The sequence below is a fragment of the Procambarus clarkii genome, chromosome 76, assembly GCF_040958095.1.
Source record: "Procambarus clarkii isolate CNS0578487 chromosome 76, FALCON_Pclarkii_2.0, whole genome shotgun sequence".
Classification (NCBI taxonomy): Eukaryota; Metazoa; Arthropoda; class Malacostraca; order Decapoda; family Cambaridae; genus Procambarus; species Procambarus clarkii.
In genome coordinates this window covers 25,082,265-25,102,264 of record NC_091225.1, presented here as the reverse complement: position 1 = coordinate 25,102,264, position 20,000 = coordinate 25,082,265, and the positions used below count along the sequence as shown (strand labels likewise).

The 20,000-nt window shown below is 46.0% G+C and overlaps 1 protein-coding gene and 1 non-coding gene across 2 annotated transcripts in view; both read left to right on the top strand.

Moving 5' to 3' along the window:
• The window catches only part of LOC138357243 (trichohyalin-like), a 37,491-nt gene that overhangs the window by 8,040 nt on the left and 9,451 nt on the right, over positions 1-20,000 (top strand). Inside the window, exon 2 of the mRNA XM_069313905.1 lies at positions 9,424-9,747. Within this exon, the coding sequence (XP_069170006.1) occupies positions 9,424-9,747 (324 nt within the window). The remainder of the gene's footprint in view (positions 1-9,423; positions 9,748-20,000) is intronic.
• On the top strand, positions 4,158-4,228 carry TRNAT-CGU (transfer RNA threonine (anticodon CGU)). Its single transcript has one exon. It is a non-coding gene; the product is annotated as a tRNA-Thr (tRNA).

Genomic DNA, 20,000 nt, shown 5'->3' with positions numbered 1-20,000 from the left:
TTTTACCGTATCTGAGTACCTGGAATTTATCACTGTTAAACATCATGTTATTTTCTGCTGCCCAGTCGAAAACTTTATTAATATCTGCTTGTAGTTTTTCAATATATTCAGCAGAGGTAATTTTCGTCCTGATTTTTGTGTCATCTGCAAAGGATGACACGAAGCTGTGACTTGTATTTGAGTCTATATCTGATATGAGAATAAGGAAAAACAGTGGTGCAAGGACTGTACCTTGAGCTACAGAGCTTTTAACTACACTTGGACTCTATTTTATATGGTTGACTGCTACTCTGTGTTCTGTTCGACAGGAAACTGAGTATCCAGCGTCCTACTTTACCAGTTATTCACATTGACGCTATTTTGTGTGCTATCACTCCATGGTCACATTTATTGAATCCTTTGCAAAGTCCGTGAATACGACATCTGCATTCTGTTTTTTTTCTAATGCCTCACTGATTTTGTCGTAGTGGTCAAGTAGCTGTGAGAGGCACGATCTTCCTGCTCTAAATCCATGTTGGCCTGGGTTGTGAAAGTCATTGGTCTCCATGAAACTAGTGACCTGACTCCTGATCACTCTCTCAAATACTTTTATTATGTGGGACGTTAGTGCAACTGGTCTATAATTCTTTGCCAATGCTTTGCTCCCTCCCTTGTGTAGAGGGGCAAAGTCTGCTGCTTTAAGCGCATCTGGTATCTCCCCCGTGTCAAGCTCTTCCTCCACACTATACTGAGTGCCTGTGCTACCGGCACTTTGCATTTCTTTATAAAAATTTAATTCCATGAGTCTGGTCCCGGGGCTGAGTGCATTTGGCATGTTGTCAATTTCCCTTTCAAAATCTGCCACGCTCGTGTTGATATCAGTTATATTTACAGAGGTTTGGATATCCCGCATAAAGAAGTTGTCTGGATCTTCCACTTTCATACTGTGTATCGGAGTGCTAACTAAACATGTCCTCATACTGCTTTTTTACGATTTCGCTAATTTCTTTGTCATCCTCAGTGTATGAACCTTCACTAATACGAATAGGTCCAATACTGGCAGTGGTTTTTGCTTTTGATATCGCATATGTGAAGAAATACTTTGGGGTTTTCTTTATTTCTTGAATTGCTTTCTGTTCTAGTTGCCTTTCTACAATCTGATACGAATGCTTCAGTCTCTGTTCGATTTCTTCAATTTCCCTGTTTAAATTATTCCTTCTTTGTATGGAAAGTCGCGTCTGCTTCAGCATTTCCGTTATTTTGTCTTTTGTAGTGTCATCTGCGTTCCTACCGTAAACATTAAGGACATCATTCCGTTACCGTTATACCGTTACGGAATATACCTCATACCGTTAACAAAAGTAACGGTATAAGGCTCCCTAATAACGTCAAAATTCAAAAGTAACGGGAATGTTCAGAAGTAACGGGAATGTTCAAAAAGTAACGGGAACGTTCATAAGTAACAGTAATGTTCAAAAAGTAACGGTAATGTTTAACAGTAACGGTAATATGTTCAAAAACTAACGATAATGATTTGTAACGATGTCAATTATATTTAGTAACGATACCAGCGACAATTAACAGTGACAGTGTGACAGTATAGACAGTGTTTGACAGTGTGACTGTAGACAGTGTAGACAGTGTTTGACAGTGTGACTGTGGACAGTGTTTGACAGTGTGACAGTGTAACAGTGACAGTGTAGACAGTGTAACAACGCAGGGATAACTGCCTATAGACAGGGAGTTTAAGACAGGGTACCAGGTACCAAGGGAGGTGAAGGGAGGCGAGCTGTTGGACAGGCAAACCAGCGGGCCGGGAACCACTAGGACAGGGTAGTGTGGCAGGAGGCGGAGGTCAAAGGTCACTTCTGAGGGTACCGCCCTCAACCTCTGACCTTGAACCAGCGCACGCGGGTCAATTGAGCGCCAACCGCACGCCCAACCATGCGTCTGGTCCTACACACACACACACACACACACACACACACACACACACAGAAGACAAGTACAGAAGTAGTACGGAAGTACAGAAGACAAAGGACAGAGGACAACAGGATTAGATGTAACAGAGCTAGGAATGATTACATTAACATAAGACGAGTGTCGGAAAGAAATTATGAGAACGATATTGCAGTCAAAGCGAAAAAGCAACCAAAATTACTACATAGCCATATAAGAAGGAAGATGTCGGTAAATGACCAAGTGACAAGACTGAGGAAAACAGAAGGGGCATATACAGAAAGCGACAAGGAAATCTGCGAGGTACTGAATGCAAAATTCCATGGAGTGTTCACTACCGAGCCTGAGCAGCTCCCATTGTTAGAAGAGATTACCCAAGATGAAAGACTATCAGATATAGAGGTGACAGCAGAGGATGTAATGAAACAGTTGACAACACTGGATGCAAATAAAGCTGTTGGACCAGACAAAGTATCACCGTGGATACTTAAAGAGGCAGCGCAGGCTCTCAGCGTGCCTCTGGCAATGATCTTCAATGAGTCACTTATGTCGGGAGAATTGCCCAGTTGCTGGAAGGAGGCAAATGTCGTACCGATTTTCAAAAAGGGGGATAGGGAGGAGGCACTTAACTACAGACCCGTATCACTGACAAGCATCCCCTGCAAAATACTTGAAAGAATAATTAGGCTAAGACTTGTTGAGCACCTGGAGAGCATTGGGTTTGTAAACAAGCACCAACATGGGTTCTGGACAGGGAAATCATGCCTAACAAACCTTTTAGAATTCTATGATAAAGTAACAAGGATAAGGCAGGACAGAGAAGGCTGGGCAGACTGCATATTTCTTGACTGCCAAAAGGCCTTTGATACGGTACCGCACATGAGACTGCTATACAAACTTGAGAGGCAGGCAGGAGTAAGCGGAAAGGCCCTAGTATGGGTGAAGAACTACCTAACAGGAAGGAGCCAGAGGGTAATGGTAAGGGGCGAAAAGTCGGACTGGCGAACAGTAACAAGTGGAGTACCTCAAGGATCGGTGCTGGGACCAATCCTCTTTCTAATTTACGTAAATGATATGTTTACAGGAGTGGAATCATACATGTCAATGTTTGCAGATGACGCAAAATTAATGAGAAGAGTTGTGACAGACGAGGATTGTAGGATCCTCCAAGAGGACTTACACAGGCTGCAGAGATGGTCAGAGAAATGGCTACTGGAGTTTAACACCAGTAAATGTAAAGTTATGGAAATGGGATCAGGTGACAGGAGACCAAAGGGACAGTACACAATGAAGGGGAACAGCCTACCTGTAACGATTCGAGAAAGAGACCTGGGAGTGGATGTGACACCCAATCTAACTCCTGAGGCACATATAAATAGGATAACGACAGCAGCGTACTCTACACTGGCGAAAATTAGAACTTCATTCAGAAACCTAAATGAGGAAGCTTTTAGGGCGCTTTACACTGCCTACGTGAGACCCGTCTTAGAGTATGCCGCGCCATCATGGAGCCCCCACCTGAAGAAACACATAAAGAAACTGGAGAAGGTTCAGAGGTTTGCGACGAGGCTTGTCCCAGAGCTACGAGGGATGGGATATGAAGAGCGGCTGAAGGAACTGAACCTTACGACACTAGAGAAAAGAAGGGAGAGAGGAGATATGATAGGGACATATAAAATACTCAGGGGAATTGACAAAGTGGAAATAGATCAAATGTTCACACGTAATAATAACAGAACGAGGGGACATGGGTGGAAACTGGAAACTCAGATGAGTCACAGAGATGTTAGGAAGTTTTCTTTTAGCGTGAGAGTAGTAGAAAAATGGAATGCACTTGGGGAACAGGTTGTGGAAGCAAATACTATTCATACTTTTAAAACTAGGTATGATAGGGAAATGGGACAGGAGTCATTGCTGTAAACAACCGATAGCTAGAAAGGCGGGATCCAAGAGTCAATGCTCGATCCTGCAAGCACATATAGGTGAGTACATATAGGTGAGTACACACACACACACACACACACATGGTTGAGAGGCGGGACCAAAGAGCCAGAGCTCAACCCCCGCAAACACAACTAGGTGAGTACACACACACACACACACACACACACACACAGTACACCTGTTGATTGACGGTTGAGAGGTGGGAACAAAGAGCCAGAGCCCAACCCCCGCAAGCACAATTAGGTGAGTACACACCCACATACCCACACACAGGGGCCTGGTAGCCTGGTGGATAGGGCGCAGGACTCGTAATTCTGTGGCGCGGGTTCGATTCCCGCACCAGGCAGAAACAAATGGGTAAAGTTTCTTTCACCCTGAATGCCCCTGTTACCTAGCAGTAATTAGGTATCTGGGAGTTAGTCAGCTATCACGGGCTGCTTCCTGGGGTGTGTGTGTGTGTGTGTGTGGGGTAAAAAATAGTTAGTAAATAGTTGATTGACAGTTGAGAGGCGGGCCGAAAGAGCAAAGCTTAACCCCCGCAAACACAACTAGGTGAATACACACACTCGTCTCTCACAAGCAATAGACACGGATGAAACCAGGTTCATCCATTTCAAACAATGGAAGCCATGGCAATTACGATCCTGTTTAAGACACGTGCTCTCTTGAGTGGATTACTCTTGCTCACAAACAGCACTATTCAAAGCTGGAGAAATTGCTGACCTGGAGAGCGTGCAGAGATCCTTTACTGCTAGAATCCACTCAGTAAAACATCTAAATTATTGGGACCGACTAAAGAGCCTAAATCTGTACTCCCTTGAGCGCAGGCGGGAGAGATACATAATAATTTACACGTGGAAAATGGTAGAGAGGCTGGTCCCAAACCTGCACACAGAAATAACATCACATGAGACCAGGAGGCATGGCAGGATGTGTAGAATACCCCCGTTGAAGAGCAGAGGTGCAACAGGTACTCTGAGAGAGAACTATCAACATCAGAGGCCCGAGACTGTTCAACACGCTTCCACTACACATAAGGGACATAACTGGCCGACCCCTCACAGTGTTCAAGAGAGAACTATCAACATCAGAGGCCCGAGACTGTTCAACACGCTTCCACTACACATAAGGGACATAACTGGCCGACCCCTCACAGTGTTCAAGAGAGAACTATCAACATCAGAGGCCCGAGACTGTTCAACACGCTTCCACTACACATAAGGGACATAACTGGCCGACCCCTCACAGTGTTCAAGAGAGAACTATCAACATCAGAGGTCCGAGACTGTTCAACACGCTTCCACTACACATAAGGGTCATAACTGGCCGACCCCTCACAGTGTTCAAGAGAGAACTATCAACATCAGAGGCCCGAGACTGTTCAACACGCTTCCACTACACATACGGGACATAACTGGCCGACCCCTCACAGTGTTCAAGAGAGAACTATCAACATCAGAGGCCCGAGACTGTTCAACACGCTTCCACTACACATAAGGGGCATAACTGGCCGACCCCTCACAGTGTTCAAGAGAGAACTATCAACATCAGAGGCCGGAGACTGTTCAATACGCTTCCACTACACATAAGGGGCATAACTGGCCGACCCCTTACAGTGTTCAAGAGAGAACTTGACAAACACCTCCAAAGGATACCTGATCAACCAGGCTGTGACTCATACATCAGGCTGCTAGCAACCGCATCCAACAGCCTGGTTGATCAGTCCAGCAACCGCATCCAACAGCCTGGTTGATCAGTCCAGCAACCGCATCCAACAGCCTGGTTGATCAGTCCAGCAACCGCATCCAACAGCCTGGTTGATCAGTCCAGCAACCGCATCCAACAGCCTGGTTGATCAGTCCAGCAACCAGGAGGCCTGGTCGGAGACCGAGCCACGGGGACATTGATCCTCGAAATCACCACACAATAACCGCAAGGTGAGGTACAAGCACACACATCGCACCACGCTAACAGCTCCGCCCTAACCACAAAGGCACGAGAACGGATTCGAACGTTCGAATTCCGAACGTCGTGATGTGGACTGTTACGACCCACAGACCACGTGAAGGCTCTGCCACACAGCTGGCTCCTGTCTCATCCTCTTCCTCACATAACATTAAATTTACTTTATTCATGATGAATACCAGAAGCTCATCAAATAAGTCAGTATCAACCGTAGCCGAGCGGACAGCACACTGGACTTGTGAGCCTGTGGTCCCGGATTCGATCCCGGGCGCCGGCGAGAAACAATGGGCAGAGTTTCTTTCACCCTATGACCCCTGTTACCTAGCAGTAAAATAGGTACCTGGGTGTTAGCCAGCTGTCACGGGCTGCTTCCTGGGGGTGGAGGCCTGGTCGAGGACCGGGCCGCGAAGACACTAAAGCCCCGAAATCATCTCATGATAACCTCAAGATATCAAAGGACAGGCTTCAGATGAACTCTTGGCTTGGAGTTAGGAATATTGGTTTCAATCCTAGTTATCCCTAGTCCTAGTTAAACAGAGTCAATTGATATCTTAAGATATTATTATCAGTCATCTTACAAATACGAGACACCTTAAACATACGAGACATCTTAAATCCCCCCCCCCCGAAACATCTCAAAACATTTCATTCAAAGCATTTCAAACCGAAAGCATTTCAAACCGAAATATACATTTCAAAGCATTTCAAACAGAAACATCAAACCCTCGAGACATCTTAAGAATGAACACACCCGCGCTATATATGATTTCAGGAAAAGATGTAGATGTTTCGTAAGAGCTTTACGAGAGGAGCCCGCACTCAGGGAGACATTTGCTATCAATTACCCTCAATACCAGCCGTCAACCAGCCTTGAGAAACTGCTCTCGTTCAGCCCGACCCGCTGAGCAATTTAAGCTGAACGAGGCTCTTTATTTAAGAGTGTGTAAATAAGGTCGTTAGTGTCGGGTGAAGCCTGAAGAACCTCGCCCTTATGTGACTAGTCAAAATTTATTGCATATTCATGTATATTATTATTATTTTGCATTATTTGTGTATATGTATATGTATATATATATATATATTATATATATATATATATATATATATTTATATATATATATATATATATATATATATATATATATATAATTGTGCCAATTATTGTAATTAATAATGCTATCTACTACTGCCACTAATTCATCTATTACTGCAACTATTGCAACAGCAAGAACAGCAGCAGCAGCAAGAACAGGAGCAGCAGCAGCAGCAGCAGCAACAAGAACAGGAGCAGCAGCAAGAACAGCAGCAGCAACAAGAACAGCAGCAGCAACAAGAACAGCAGCAGCAACAACAGCAGCAGCAGCAGCAACAAGAACAGCAGCAGCAACAACAGCAGCAGCAGCAACAAGAACAGCAGCAGCAACAAGAACAGCAGCAGCAGCAAGAACAGCAGCAGCAGCAACAAGAACAGGAGCAGCAGCAACAAGAACAGCAGCAGCAGTAGCAACAACAACAGCAGCAGCAACAAGAACAGCAGCAGCAGCAGCAAGAACAGCAGCAGCAGCAGCAAGAACAGCAGCAACAGCAACAAGAACAGGAGCAGCAGCAACAAGAACAGGAGCAGCAGCAACAAGAACAGGAGGAGCAGCAACAAGAACAGGAGCAGCAGCAACAAGAACAGCAGCAGCAGCAACAAGAACAGCAGCAGCAACAAGAACAGCAACATCAGCAAGAACAGCAGCAGCAAGAACAGCAGTAGCAACAAGAACAGCAGCAGCAGCAACAAGAACAGGAGCAGCAGCAACAAGAACAGCAGCAGCAGCAACAAGAACAGCAGCAGCAGCAACAAGAACAGCAGCAGCAGCAACAAGAACAGCAGCAGCAGCAACCAGAACAGGAGCAGCAGCAACAAGAACAGCAGCAGCAGCAAGAACAGCAGCAACAGCAACATCAGCAAGAACAGCAGCAGCAACAGCAGCAGCAGCAAGAACAGCAGCAGCAACAAGAACAGCAGCAAGAACAGCAGCAGCAGCAAGAACAGCAGCAGCAACAAGAACAGCAGCAGCAGCAAGAACAGCAGCAGCAACAGCAGCAAGAACAGCAGCAGCAACAAGAACAGCAGCAGCAAGAACAGCAGCAAGAACAGCAGCAGCAGCAAGAACAGCAGCAGCAGCAAGAACAGCAGCAGCAGCAAGAACAGCAGCAGCAACAGCAGCAGCAAGAACAGGAGCAGCAGCAAGAACAGGAGCAGCAGCAGCAAGAACAGCAGCAGCAGCAAGAACAGGTGCAGCAGCAGCAAGAACAGGAGCAGCAGCAGCAAGAACAGGAGCAGCAGCAGCAAGAACAGCAGCAGCAGCAGCAAGAACAGGAGCAGCAGCAAGAACAGGAGCAGCAGCAAGAACAGGAGCAGCAGCAAGAACAGCAGCAGCAAGAACAGGAGCAGCAACAAGAACAGCAGCAGCAGCAAGAACAGGAGCAGCAGCAAGAACAGCAGCAGCAGCAAGAACAGCAGCAGCAGCAAGAACAGGAGCAGCAACAAGAACAGCAGCAGCAGCAAGAACAGGAGCAGCAACAAGAACAGCAGCAGCAGCAAGAACATGAGCAGCAGCAAGAACAGGAGTAGCAGCAAGAAAGGAGTAGCAGCAAGAACAGGAGTAGCAGCAAGAACAGGAGTAGCAGCAAGAACAGGAGCAGCAGCAAGAACAGGAGCAGCAGCAGCAAGAACAGCAGCAGCAAGAACAGGAGCAGCAACAAGAACAGCAGCAGCAGCAAGAACAGGAGCAGCAGCAAGAACAGCAGCAGCAACAAGAACAGCAGCAAGAACAGCAGCAGCAAGAACAGTAGCAGCAAGAACAGGAGCAGCAGCAAGAACAGTAGCAGCAAGAACAGGAGCAGCAGCAAGAACAGCAGCAGCAGCAAGAACAGCAGCAGCAGCAAGAACAGCAGCAGCAACAAGAACAGCAGCAGCAGCAAGAACAGGAGCAGCAGCAACAAGAACAGGAGCAGCAGCAGCAAGAACAGGAGCAGCAGCAGCAAGAACAGGAGCAGCAGGAACAAGAACAGCAGCAGCAGCAGCAGCAAGAACAGCAGCAGCAGCAGCAGCAAGAACAGCAGCAGCAGCATGAACAGCAGCAGCAGCAGCAAGAACAGCAGCAGCAGCAGCAAGAACAGCAGCAGCAGCAAGAACAGGAGCAGCAGCAAGAACAGGAGCAGCAGCAAGAACAGGAGCAGCAACAAGAACAGGAGCAGCAGCAGCAAGAACAGGAGCAGCAGCAAGAACAGCAGCAGCAGCAAGAACAGGAGCAGCAGCAAGAACAGGAGCAGCAACAAGAACAGCAGCAGCAGCAGCAAGAACAGGAGCAGCAGCAGCAAGAACAGGAGCAGCAGCAAGAACAGCAGCAGCAGCAGCAAGAACAGGAGCAGCAGCAGCAAGAACAGGAGCAGCAGCAGCAAGAACAGGAGTAGCAGCAGCAAGAACAGGAGCAGCAGCAAGAACAGGAGCAGCAGCAGCAAGAACAGCAGCAGCAGCAGCAAGAACAGGAGCAGCAGCAAGAACAGGAGCAGCAGCATGAACAGGAGCAGCAGCAAGAACAAGAACAGGAGCAGCAGCAAGAACAGCACCAAGAACAAGAACAGGAGCAGCAGCAAGAACAGGAGCAGCAGCAAGAGGAGCAGCAGCAAGAACAGGAGCAGCAGCAAAAACGGGAGCAGCAGCAAAAACAGGAGCAGCAGCAAGAACAGGAGCAGCAGCAAAAACAGGAGCAGCAGCAAGAACAGGGGCAGCAACAAGAGGAGCAGCAGCAAGAACAGGAGCAGCAGCAAGAACAGGGGCAGCCAACATACAGGATCGTGTCATCCAATCTACTCCAATCTGCCGTTCCCTGCGGCCTAAACCACACGGTGACACATAGTGTTTACCTGAATTTACCTGAGGGGGACACTATATCTCCAGTGGCCTTGACGAGGACAGGACGCCGGCGGCTTGTCAAAGGTCTCCTGCATTTCTGCTCTTGTCACCCTTTTCCATAATCTCCCAAGGTTCGATTCTCCTCGCATAGGTCAACACTTTTCAACAGTGTCCAGTATCCGATCATACATACATACATTACATACATACATACATACACACACACAATACGACCTTTACAAGTAAAATGAAACACAAACGGGATACATATTATTAATTATATATATATATATATATATATATATATATATATATATATATATATATATATATATATATATATATATATATATATATAATGTTCAATTTAAACTTTGTTACAAAAAAAGGAGTTACATATAGGGTACAAAGATGATTATCGTAAGTTGTCTAGTTCCTCCAGCTCCTCAGATGGCGGGCAGGAACCCTGAATGCAGTGTGCATTTCCCCTCTGTATCGCCACGCCGAGGCGCTGGAAAAGGAAGCTGGCAGCTCTAGGGTCCCTTGTTGATTCAATGAGCCTAGAACCCAGTTCCTTCAGAAAACTGGTAGCACTTTTACCCCAGGTGCCGAGTGTCTCAGAAGCAATGGGGACAAAACTGTAGTGGTGATCCAGTTCTCTGTACTTAGGGGATTTGACTGATTCCCTTTGAGTGGCAGCGCCACCTGATTGTGCAACACTGAGGTCAATGTAGGTGTTAGTCAGGGTTGATACGCACGTGTAGTTCCATACCAACTGCTTGCCATTCTTCCAGGGGTTCACTGTGATACCATCCGGGCGACCAATAAGAGCATCAGAGTTACGGGGCGTTAGGTAACGGGGCTCTCTTTCAGCTGGGCATCCAGCTGTGGTGAGGCTCCTCTTGATGATGTCGTTAACTTCACTGTGCCTCGAGTGCCATCCCACTGTGCTTTGGCAGAGTAGGCCATAGTGGCCGTACCTGTCGGCCAACACCTCGCCGCAAATACTCCTGTATCTGGTGTGGATTGGGCCAGCAAGGCGGAGGGCGTGTGGTGAGAGACGTGTACCAGTTGGGGACATTGGGGGTTGCTAACAGGAAATCCCCTGCATGTGGGGCTGCTACTGCTGTGAGGCGAGCAATGTTGTGTTATGTTGCTGCAGCACCCAGGCACCCTGCAGCAACTTGGTCTACAATGGGGCCATCCCAGCTGGATTGCTTGTGGACTTTTGGGGATGGTGGATGAGGTGATGGGTATATACATATATAAATACTAGACGTTTCAGCAGAATTATTGGGTACTCCACTTGCTGCTGCTGCTTTAGTTTTTTTTTGCAAGATCTGCTCTTTATTCTGTTGTAGCAGGTTCCTTAAACAAACCCAGAGACCAAAGGTACCAAAACAGTGCTGGATGAACTCACTACCCAACAAAATAGCCCCCATGGAAGAGAACAAGAAACTGCAGTTTTTCCTCACAAAGAACAACGAAGATGGGAATTAAAGAATATCCCCCACACACACACATTGCTCAACCCATTCATCATTTACCCTCGTTAACAACTGGGTACTTATCCTGTAGTTAAGAAGGTCAATTAAACCTGCAGCATCTCAAGACGATAGTTACAAGCATCTTGGATGAAAATCTGCAAATTAACACAGTAGCTGTTGAATAAGAAGTCGCGGATGAGGCAGGGAAAAGAAGGATGAGGGAGAGGAGGATGGAAAGGGGAGCATGAGAGAGGGATGGAAGATAGATGGAGGCTGCAAGGTAATTGGAACAACTCACTACACGTGCGGTGGTGGCATGGTTGAGAGTCGTCCTGTCATTATATTCAATTAACACACCACAAGACTTCTGAGGCAAAAAAAAAAAATTAATAAGTTGGTGTTCCCGCACGAGAAATCAATAAATATTTTTTGGTTATAACTCAGTAACATGAGATGAGGAACAGTGTGTGTGTGTGTGTGTGTGTGTGTGGTGTGTGTGTGTGTGTGTGTGATGTGTGTGTGTGTGTGTGTGTGGTGTGTGTGGTGTGTGGTGTGTGTGTGTGTGTGTGTGTGTGTGTGTGTGTGTGTGTGTGTACTCACCTAATTGTGCTTGCGGGGGTTGAGCTTTGGCTCTTTGGTGTGTGTGTGTGTGTGTGTGTGTGATGTGTGTGGTGTGTGATGTGTGTGGTGTGTGTGGTGTGTGTGGTGTGTGTGTGTGTGTGTGTGTGTGTGTGTGTGTGTGTGTGTGGTGTGTGTGTGGTGTGTGTGTGGTGTGTGTGTGGTGTGTGTGTGTGTGTGTGTGTGTGTGTGTGTGTGTGTGTGTGTGTGTGTGTGTGTGTGTGTGTGATGTGTGTGTGTGTGATGTGTGTGTGTGTGTGTGTGTGATGTGTGTGTGATGTGTGTGTGTGTGGTGTGTGTGTGTGTGTACTCACCTAGTTGTACTCACCTAGTTGTGTTTGCGGGGGTTGAGCTCTGGCTCTTTGGTCCCGCCTCTCAACCGTCAATCAACAGGTGTACAGATTCCTGAGCCTATCGGGCTCTGTCATATCTACACTTGAAACTGTGTATGGAGTGAGCCTCCACCACATCACCCCCTAATGCATTCCATTTGTCAACCACTCTGACACTAAAAAAGTTCTTTCTAATATCTCTGGTTGTGTGTGTGTGTGTGTGTGTGTGTGTGTGTGTGTGTGTGTGTGTGTGTGTGTGTGTGGTGTGTGGTGTGTGGTGTGTGGTGTGTGGTGTGGTGTGTGGTGTGTGTGTGTGTGTTCACCTAGTTGGGCTTGCTAGAGGTTGAGCTCTGGCTCTTTGGTCCCGCCTCTCAACTGTCATTCAACAGGTGTACAGGTTCCTGAGCCTATTGGGCTCTATCATATCTACATTTGAAACTGTGTATGGAGTCAGCCTCCACCACATCACTTCCTAATGCATTCCATTTGTCAACTACTCTAACACTGATAATTTGTTTTCTCCTGGTCAGAGATCGGGCCGCGGGGACCTTGATCCCCGGAATCAAGGCAATATTGAGTGTCTGGCTCATTTAGGCACTCATTATCCACCTGTAGCCTTTAGTGAGAGTGCCACATGTGCTCAATACTCTGTCATGATCTATCTTATCAATTCTCCTGAGAATTTTGTATGCAGTAATTATGTCTCTCCTTCACTCTTCTGCCTTACAGCGACGAGAGACTTAACTCGTGTAGCCTTTCCTCGTTTCTCATACCTTGAAGTTCTGGGAAAGATGTGACACCACACCTACCATTGTACAGCAAGTGTATATATGAACTCCTGGCTGGCGACGCATAATCCTATTCTATTAATAACTAAACTCTTCAACACTGGTGGGACGCGAACAAGGGGACACAGGTGGAAACTGAGTACCCACATGAGCCACAGAGACGTTAGAAAGAACTTTTTCAGTGTCAGAGTAGTTAACGGATGGAATGCATTGGGCAGTGATGTGGTGGAGGCTGACTCCATACACAGTTTTAAATGTAGATATGATAGAGCCCAGTAGGCTCAGGAATCTGTACACCAGTTGATTGACATTCGAGAGGTGGGACCAAAGAGCCAAAGCTCAACCCCCGCAAGCACAACTAGGCGAGTACACATTTTCGGATGCAGCCCCTGTCACTATCTCCCAAATAGCTATTTATGGCTAGACTAACTGGGGCATCAGGTGAAAGAAACGGCCTAGTTATTTCTGCCTCAGCCGGAAATCGAACCCGAGCCCATTGAACTGCAACCCCTCGAGCACTGTCCGCTCGGTCCTCTAATACGTCGAGTCAGCTCACACACTTTTAACATATTTACGCTAAAAAATAATGCATCAAATTAGCTGCAACAAATTTTATGCCCAATCTGCTCCACTTATTGACAGCTCTAATTAATGTCTTTCTAACATCACGGCGGCTCTTTTGTGTCGTGGAATAAATAATTAATATTACAATAATTAAAACCAGTATATTGAAGTCATCCAATGTGAATGACTTCTTTTTACTATTCCCTCCAAAGTAGGGAATAGTATTCCCCCCCTTCCTTCCCCCCTGTGGGTGTTGTGGTAACACCAGTGTGGTCAGTGGTGTAACCACACGTGGATAATACACCAGCCAAGCTTCCAGAGTCATCTAGAAGCAATTAGAGTCAGCAATAAACTTCATCACATCTGTTTAACATTATGGTACCAGATTTCTTTTAGAATATCGTTCATAAACAATTTTTTATATTATATATTAAATCAGACTATTAGACCAACATATTAGATACACCAGGAAGTGTATTTGGTTGAGTTAAATTCATCATTGGTCTAAAATAAAGTAGAATTAACATAGAAAAGTATATCTAGAGTTCTCCCCGTTTTCTCTAATATCAAGCTGAGGACTCGACAGTAAATGGCAGTGTAAGCGACCACAACAACCGGGGCGGCTGGCCACCCAGTATTAAAAAATCATTTACACATCTATTTAAACAATTTTCCAGCATTGAAAGTTCCAAATCTAATGTTATTATTGTTATAAACAGCCTCCTGGTGGTTCGGGGCTCATTAACTGCTTAATGTATGTAGACAATTCCGCCAAAGATTGAGAAAAGATGTACAGGTTTCACGAAGCAGTTGAACATACACAACAGTGCATCTCAAAGGAGACCACTATAGTGCCTTTGTGTGCGCCAGACAATAAGCCCAAACCCGTGTCATGCTTAAACACTCCCTCAAAAGTTAATGACCTACCACAGTCGTGTGAAATTTGGACTAAAAGTGGGTACAAGTGTTTGAGAGCCTATCTTGAGGTTATCTTGAGGCTATCTTGAGGTTATCTTGAGGTTATCTTGAGGTTATCTTGAGGTTATCTTGAGGTTATCTTGAGGTTATCTTGAGGTTATCTTGAGATAATTTCGGGGCTTTTAGTGTCCCCGTGGCCCGGTCCTCGACCAGGCCTCCACCCCCAGGAAGCAGCCCGTGACAGCTGACTAACACCCAGGTACCTAATTTACTCCTAGGAAACAGGGGCAGAGGGTGAAAGAAACTCTGCCCATTGTTTCTCGCCGGCGCCTGGGATCGAACCCAGGACCACACCACCGCTTCTCTGGTACACGACAATAACCGCCAAGTAATTTGTAGTTGCGAAGGAACATAATTGCTTAGTTACATGTCTCACACACAAACAACATAATCAAAAGTGGTTATACAGTGGGGGGCAACGCCCCACAATTAGGTCAGTATTTTAAGATTTATATGAATATTAATAGATTTATATTTAAAATTCATACTGTGCGACTCCATACACAGTTTCAAGTGTAGATATGATAGAGCCCAGTAGGCTCAGGAATCTGTACACCAGTTGATTGACGGTTGAGAGGCGGGACCAAAGAGCCAGAGCTCAACCCCCGCAAGCACAACTAGGTGAGAACACACACACACACACACACACACTCACAATACTAATTATGGGAGACTGGACTACTAATTATGGGAGACTTCAACCATGGGAAGATAGATTGGAAGAACAGAGACCCGCATGGAGGACCAGAAACATGGAGAGCTAAGCTGCTGGACGTGGCAACAAGAAACTTTCTAAGCCAGCACACCAAAGAACCAACAAGAATGAGAGGAGAAGATGAACCAGCAATGCTTGATTTGATATTTACCCTAAATGAATGGGATATAAGGGAAGTTAAGATGGAAGCGCCCTTGGGAATGAGTGACCACAGTGTATTGAACTTTGAGTACCTGGTAGAGCTAGGACTTATCTCCCCCCAAAAAGAACTAGGAATCAAAAGGCTGGCATACCGAAAGAGGAATTATGAACAGATGAGAAGTTTCCTAAGTGAAATACCTCGGGACACAGACCTCAGAGACAAGTCTGTACAGGGTATGATGGACTATGTTACCCAAAAGTGTCAGGAGGCAGTAAACAGGTTCATCCCGGCCCAAAGGGAAAAATCCGAGAAGCAACAGAAGAATCCATGGTATAATAGGGCATGTATGGAAGCGAAGAAACTGAACAAAAAGGCGTGGAGGAACTTCCGGAATAACAGAACACCAGAAAGCAGAGAGAGATACCAGAGAACCAGGAATGAGTACGTCAGGGTGAGAAGAGAAGCAGAGAAAAATTTTGAAAATGATATAGCAAAGCCAAGACCGAACCAAAGCTACTCCACAGTCACATCAGAAGGAAAACAACAGTGAAAGAACAGGTATTGAAACTTAGAACAGGCGAGGACAGGTATACAGAGAATGACAGAGAGGTGTGTGAGGAACTCAACAAGAGGTTCCAGGAGGTCTTCACAATAGAACAGGGTGAGGTCACTGTGCTAGGAGAAAGGGAGGTAAACCAGGCGGCCTTGGAGGAGTTCGAAATTACGAGAGAGGAGGTCAAGAGACACCTGCTGGATCTGGACGTTAGAAAGGCTGTTGGTCCAGATGGGATCTCACCATGGGTACTGAAAGAGTGTGCAGAAGCACTTTGCTTGCCACTCTCCATAGTGTATAGTAAGTCACTAGAGACGGGAGACCTACCAGAAATATGGAAGACAGCGAATGTGGTCCCAATATACAAAAAGGGCGACAGACAAGAGGCACTGAACTACAGGTCAGTGTCCTTGACTTGTATACCATGCAAGGTGATGGAGAAGATCGTGAGAAAAAACCTGGTAACACATCTGGAGAGAAGGGACTTCGTGACAAATCGCCAACATGGATTCAGGGAGGGTAAATCTTGCCTTACAGGCTTGATAGAATTCTACGATCAGGTGACACAGATTAAGCAAGAAAGAGAGGGCTGGGCGGACTGCATTTTCTTGGATTGTCGGAAAGCCTTTGACACAGTACCGCATAAGAGGCTGGTACATAAGCTGGAGAGACAGGCAGGTGTAGCTGGTAAGGTGCTCCAGTGGATAAGGGAGTATCTAAGTAATAGGAAGCAGAGAGTTACGGTGAGGGGTGAGACCTCCGATTGGCGTGAAGTCACCAGTGGAGTCCCACAGGGCTCTGTACTCGGTCCTATCTTGTTTCTGATATATGTAAATGATCTCCCGGAGGGTATCGATTCATTTCTCTCAATGTTTGCGGACGATGTTAAAATTATGAGAAGGATTAAAACAGAAGAGGACTGTTTGAGGCTTCAAGAAGACCTAGACAAGCTGAAGGAATGGTCGAACAAATGGTTGTTAGAGTTTAACCCAACCAAATGTAATGTAATGAAGATAGGTGTAGGGAGCAGGAGGCCAGATACAAGGTATCATCTGGGAGAGGAAATTCTTCAGGAGTCAGAGAAGGAAAAAGACTTGGGGGTTGATATCACGCCAGACCTGTCTCCTGCAGCACATATCAAGCGGATAACATCAGCGGCATATGCCAGGCTGGCCAACATACGAACGGCATTCAGAAACCTGTGTAAAGAATCATTCAGAACTTTGTATACCACATATGTCAGGCCAATCCTGGAGTATGCAGCCCCAGCATGGAGTCCATATCTAGTCAAGGATAAGACTAAACTGGAAAAGGTTCAAAGGTTTGCCACCAGACTAGTACCCGAGCTGAGAGGTATGAGCTACGAGGAGAGACTACGGGAATTAAACCTCACTTCGCTGGAAGACAGAAGAGTTAGGGGGGATATGATCACCACATTCAAGATTCTGAAGGGAATTGATAGGGTAGATAAAGACAGTCTATTTAACACAAGGGGAACACGTACAAGGGGACACAGGTGGAAACTGAGTGCCCAAATGAGCCACAGAGATATTAGAAAGAACTTTTTTAGTGTCAGAGTGGTTGACAAATGGAATGCATTAGGAAGAGATGTGGTGGAGGCTGACTCCATACACAGTTTCAAGTGTAGATATGATAGAGCCCAATAGGCTCAGGAATCTGTACACCTGTTGATTGACGGTTGAGAGGCGGGACCAAAGAGCCAGAGCTCAACCCCCGCAAACACAACTAGGTGAGTACAACTAGGTGAGTACTCACACACACACGCCTTTCACCACCAAAATCCCCCCCCCAATCCCCCTCCCCCAGTCATCCCCCCCATCCCTTACCCCATAAACTACCCCCTCCCCCCCCCCCTTTCAAACCCCCAGTTCCGCTCCAGCGAGCACCTTAACACCCCTTCCCCAACTCCAGGCGGCTTCCCTTACCCTAGGGCCGTCTTGCCTTAAGGCAGAGTCCTCCTTTATCCGGTTAATTACCATTATTCACTTATAAATACGCCATTCATTCCGTTATTCACGATTTCATTCCTCCAAGCTGTTGTTTATTCATTCATTCACTAGTATAATATTTCGTTTTGCCGGGGACAGGATGCCTGTGTATGTATATATACATGTGTATACACATTAGGTTAAAGGAAACGCGTCCAATCCTTTCTGTCCCGTTCGAGAGTGGAACCCGGGATCCATCCCGAGGAACGAAGTCGGGAACGTAGCCACCTAGTACACCGAGACCCCTAGCTTGGATATATTAACCCCCCCCCCCACTGATCTGTGCCTATTCCTCACCCATACTCACCCATCCATACACTCTCCCCATCCATACACTCACCCATTCATACACACACTGGACCAAAGAGCCAGAGCTCAACCCCCGCAAACACAACTAGGTGAGTACACTCACCCATTCATTCACCATTCAAGTGGCTACTATACTCACATTCATACCTCTGTGGTCAGTCATCCACTTATATAATCTTGAATTCGACAGTTATTCACTTATATATATATATATATATATATATATATATATATATATATATATATATATATATATATATATATATATATATACTATTCCTTCTATATGCAGATAAACATTACTCACTAGTCACTCATCTAGCTATTCACCATGAAATATCAGAAATTACGAATACTGTATCACTTGTAATCAATCAGGTTACATAATGGAATAATTGAGTTTGCAATGTTTACGATTCTTGAGCTGAACTATACCAGCCAAGCTGGCTTCGAACCCACAGAGACGACCTACTCAACCTATCCTAGGTCTATCCTAGGTCTATCGAGTGAACTGCAATGTTAGGTTATGTTGAAGAACACACGCCCCTTACTTATAGTTACACAATAAGCTAATAGGGGACGGTACCAAGCCATTACGACTATATAGCAGTAGGAAGTAGTTAGGATAAGGATTAGGGGTGGGACGGAGGGAAGGAATGGTGACCAACCACTTGTGGACGGTCGGGGATTGAACGCCGACCTGCATGAAGCGAGACCGTCGGTCTACACCGTCCAGCCCAAGTGGTTGGATGTTGCCTTTGAACAAGCCTGATCACGGGACGGGTAGGGGGGTCGGCCCCAGCTTGGACGAGCCATGCCTTGAGGATGGATAGTAATCCAGAAGCCTATCCCTCACGAAAATATTTGCAAATATAAATAACTTGTCACTAGAACGCCTAACCCAACCTATCCTGGGATTACCTATGCACACAAGTTTATTTGAACAGGCTATCTCATAGGGATATGTGATGATCAGGACTAATGGGGCATGTGATGAACATGACTCATGGGATATGAGATAATAGTTGATGAATAACATGTAGATAAAGCCATTCAATGTGAGTGAATCCAGTGGGTGAATCATAATACGTAGATGAAGTCATGAAACATGAATGAAGTCACCAGATGAATAACATGCGAATGAAACCATGAGGCCAAAAACCCGGTGAAAATAATACAAGTTGAATAAATGCAATTTGACGCAAAAACTTATATCCGTAAATGCTGCCAGTGACCTACATCACGCCGGATAAACGAGGCTAAGCTCCTTAGAGCCGGTTGAGAACGTCAAGCCGGATAAGAGAAGAAAGTGGATCCGAGCAATCCGGCTCTTATTAAACAAATGACGTGGAAATGACTAGGAGGAAAATAATTTGTGAAACTCAATACTTTATAATTGAAGACGGATAAAGAGGACAGAATGAACACTAGAGAAGACAGTACTGTCAGTTAGGAACAGACAGACTGGACAGTTGACACCATTGGTGGAGCTCAAATTGAGTTTGTTCAGACGGTGAAACAAATGCAAACAAACAAACCTGATGGGAATGCAACACAACCAAGGCTTTCAGACAAAAAAAATTGTCTTCAGCCTCTCCGGACACATGAAGCCAGTGTCTTCAGCCTCTTCGGACACATGAAGCCAGTGTCTTCAGCTTCTCCGGACACATGAAGCCAGTGTCTTCAGCCTCTCCGGACACATGAAGCCAGTGTCTTCAGCCACTTCGGACACATGAAGCCAGTGTCTTCAG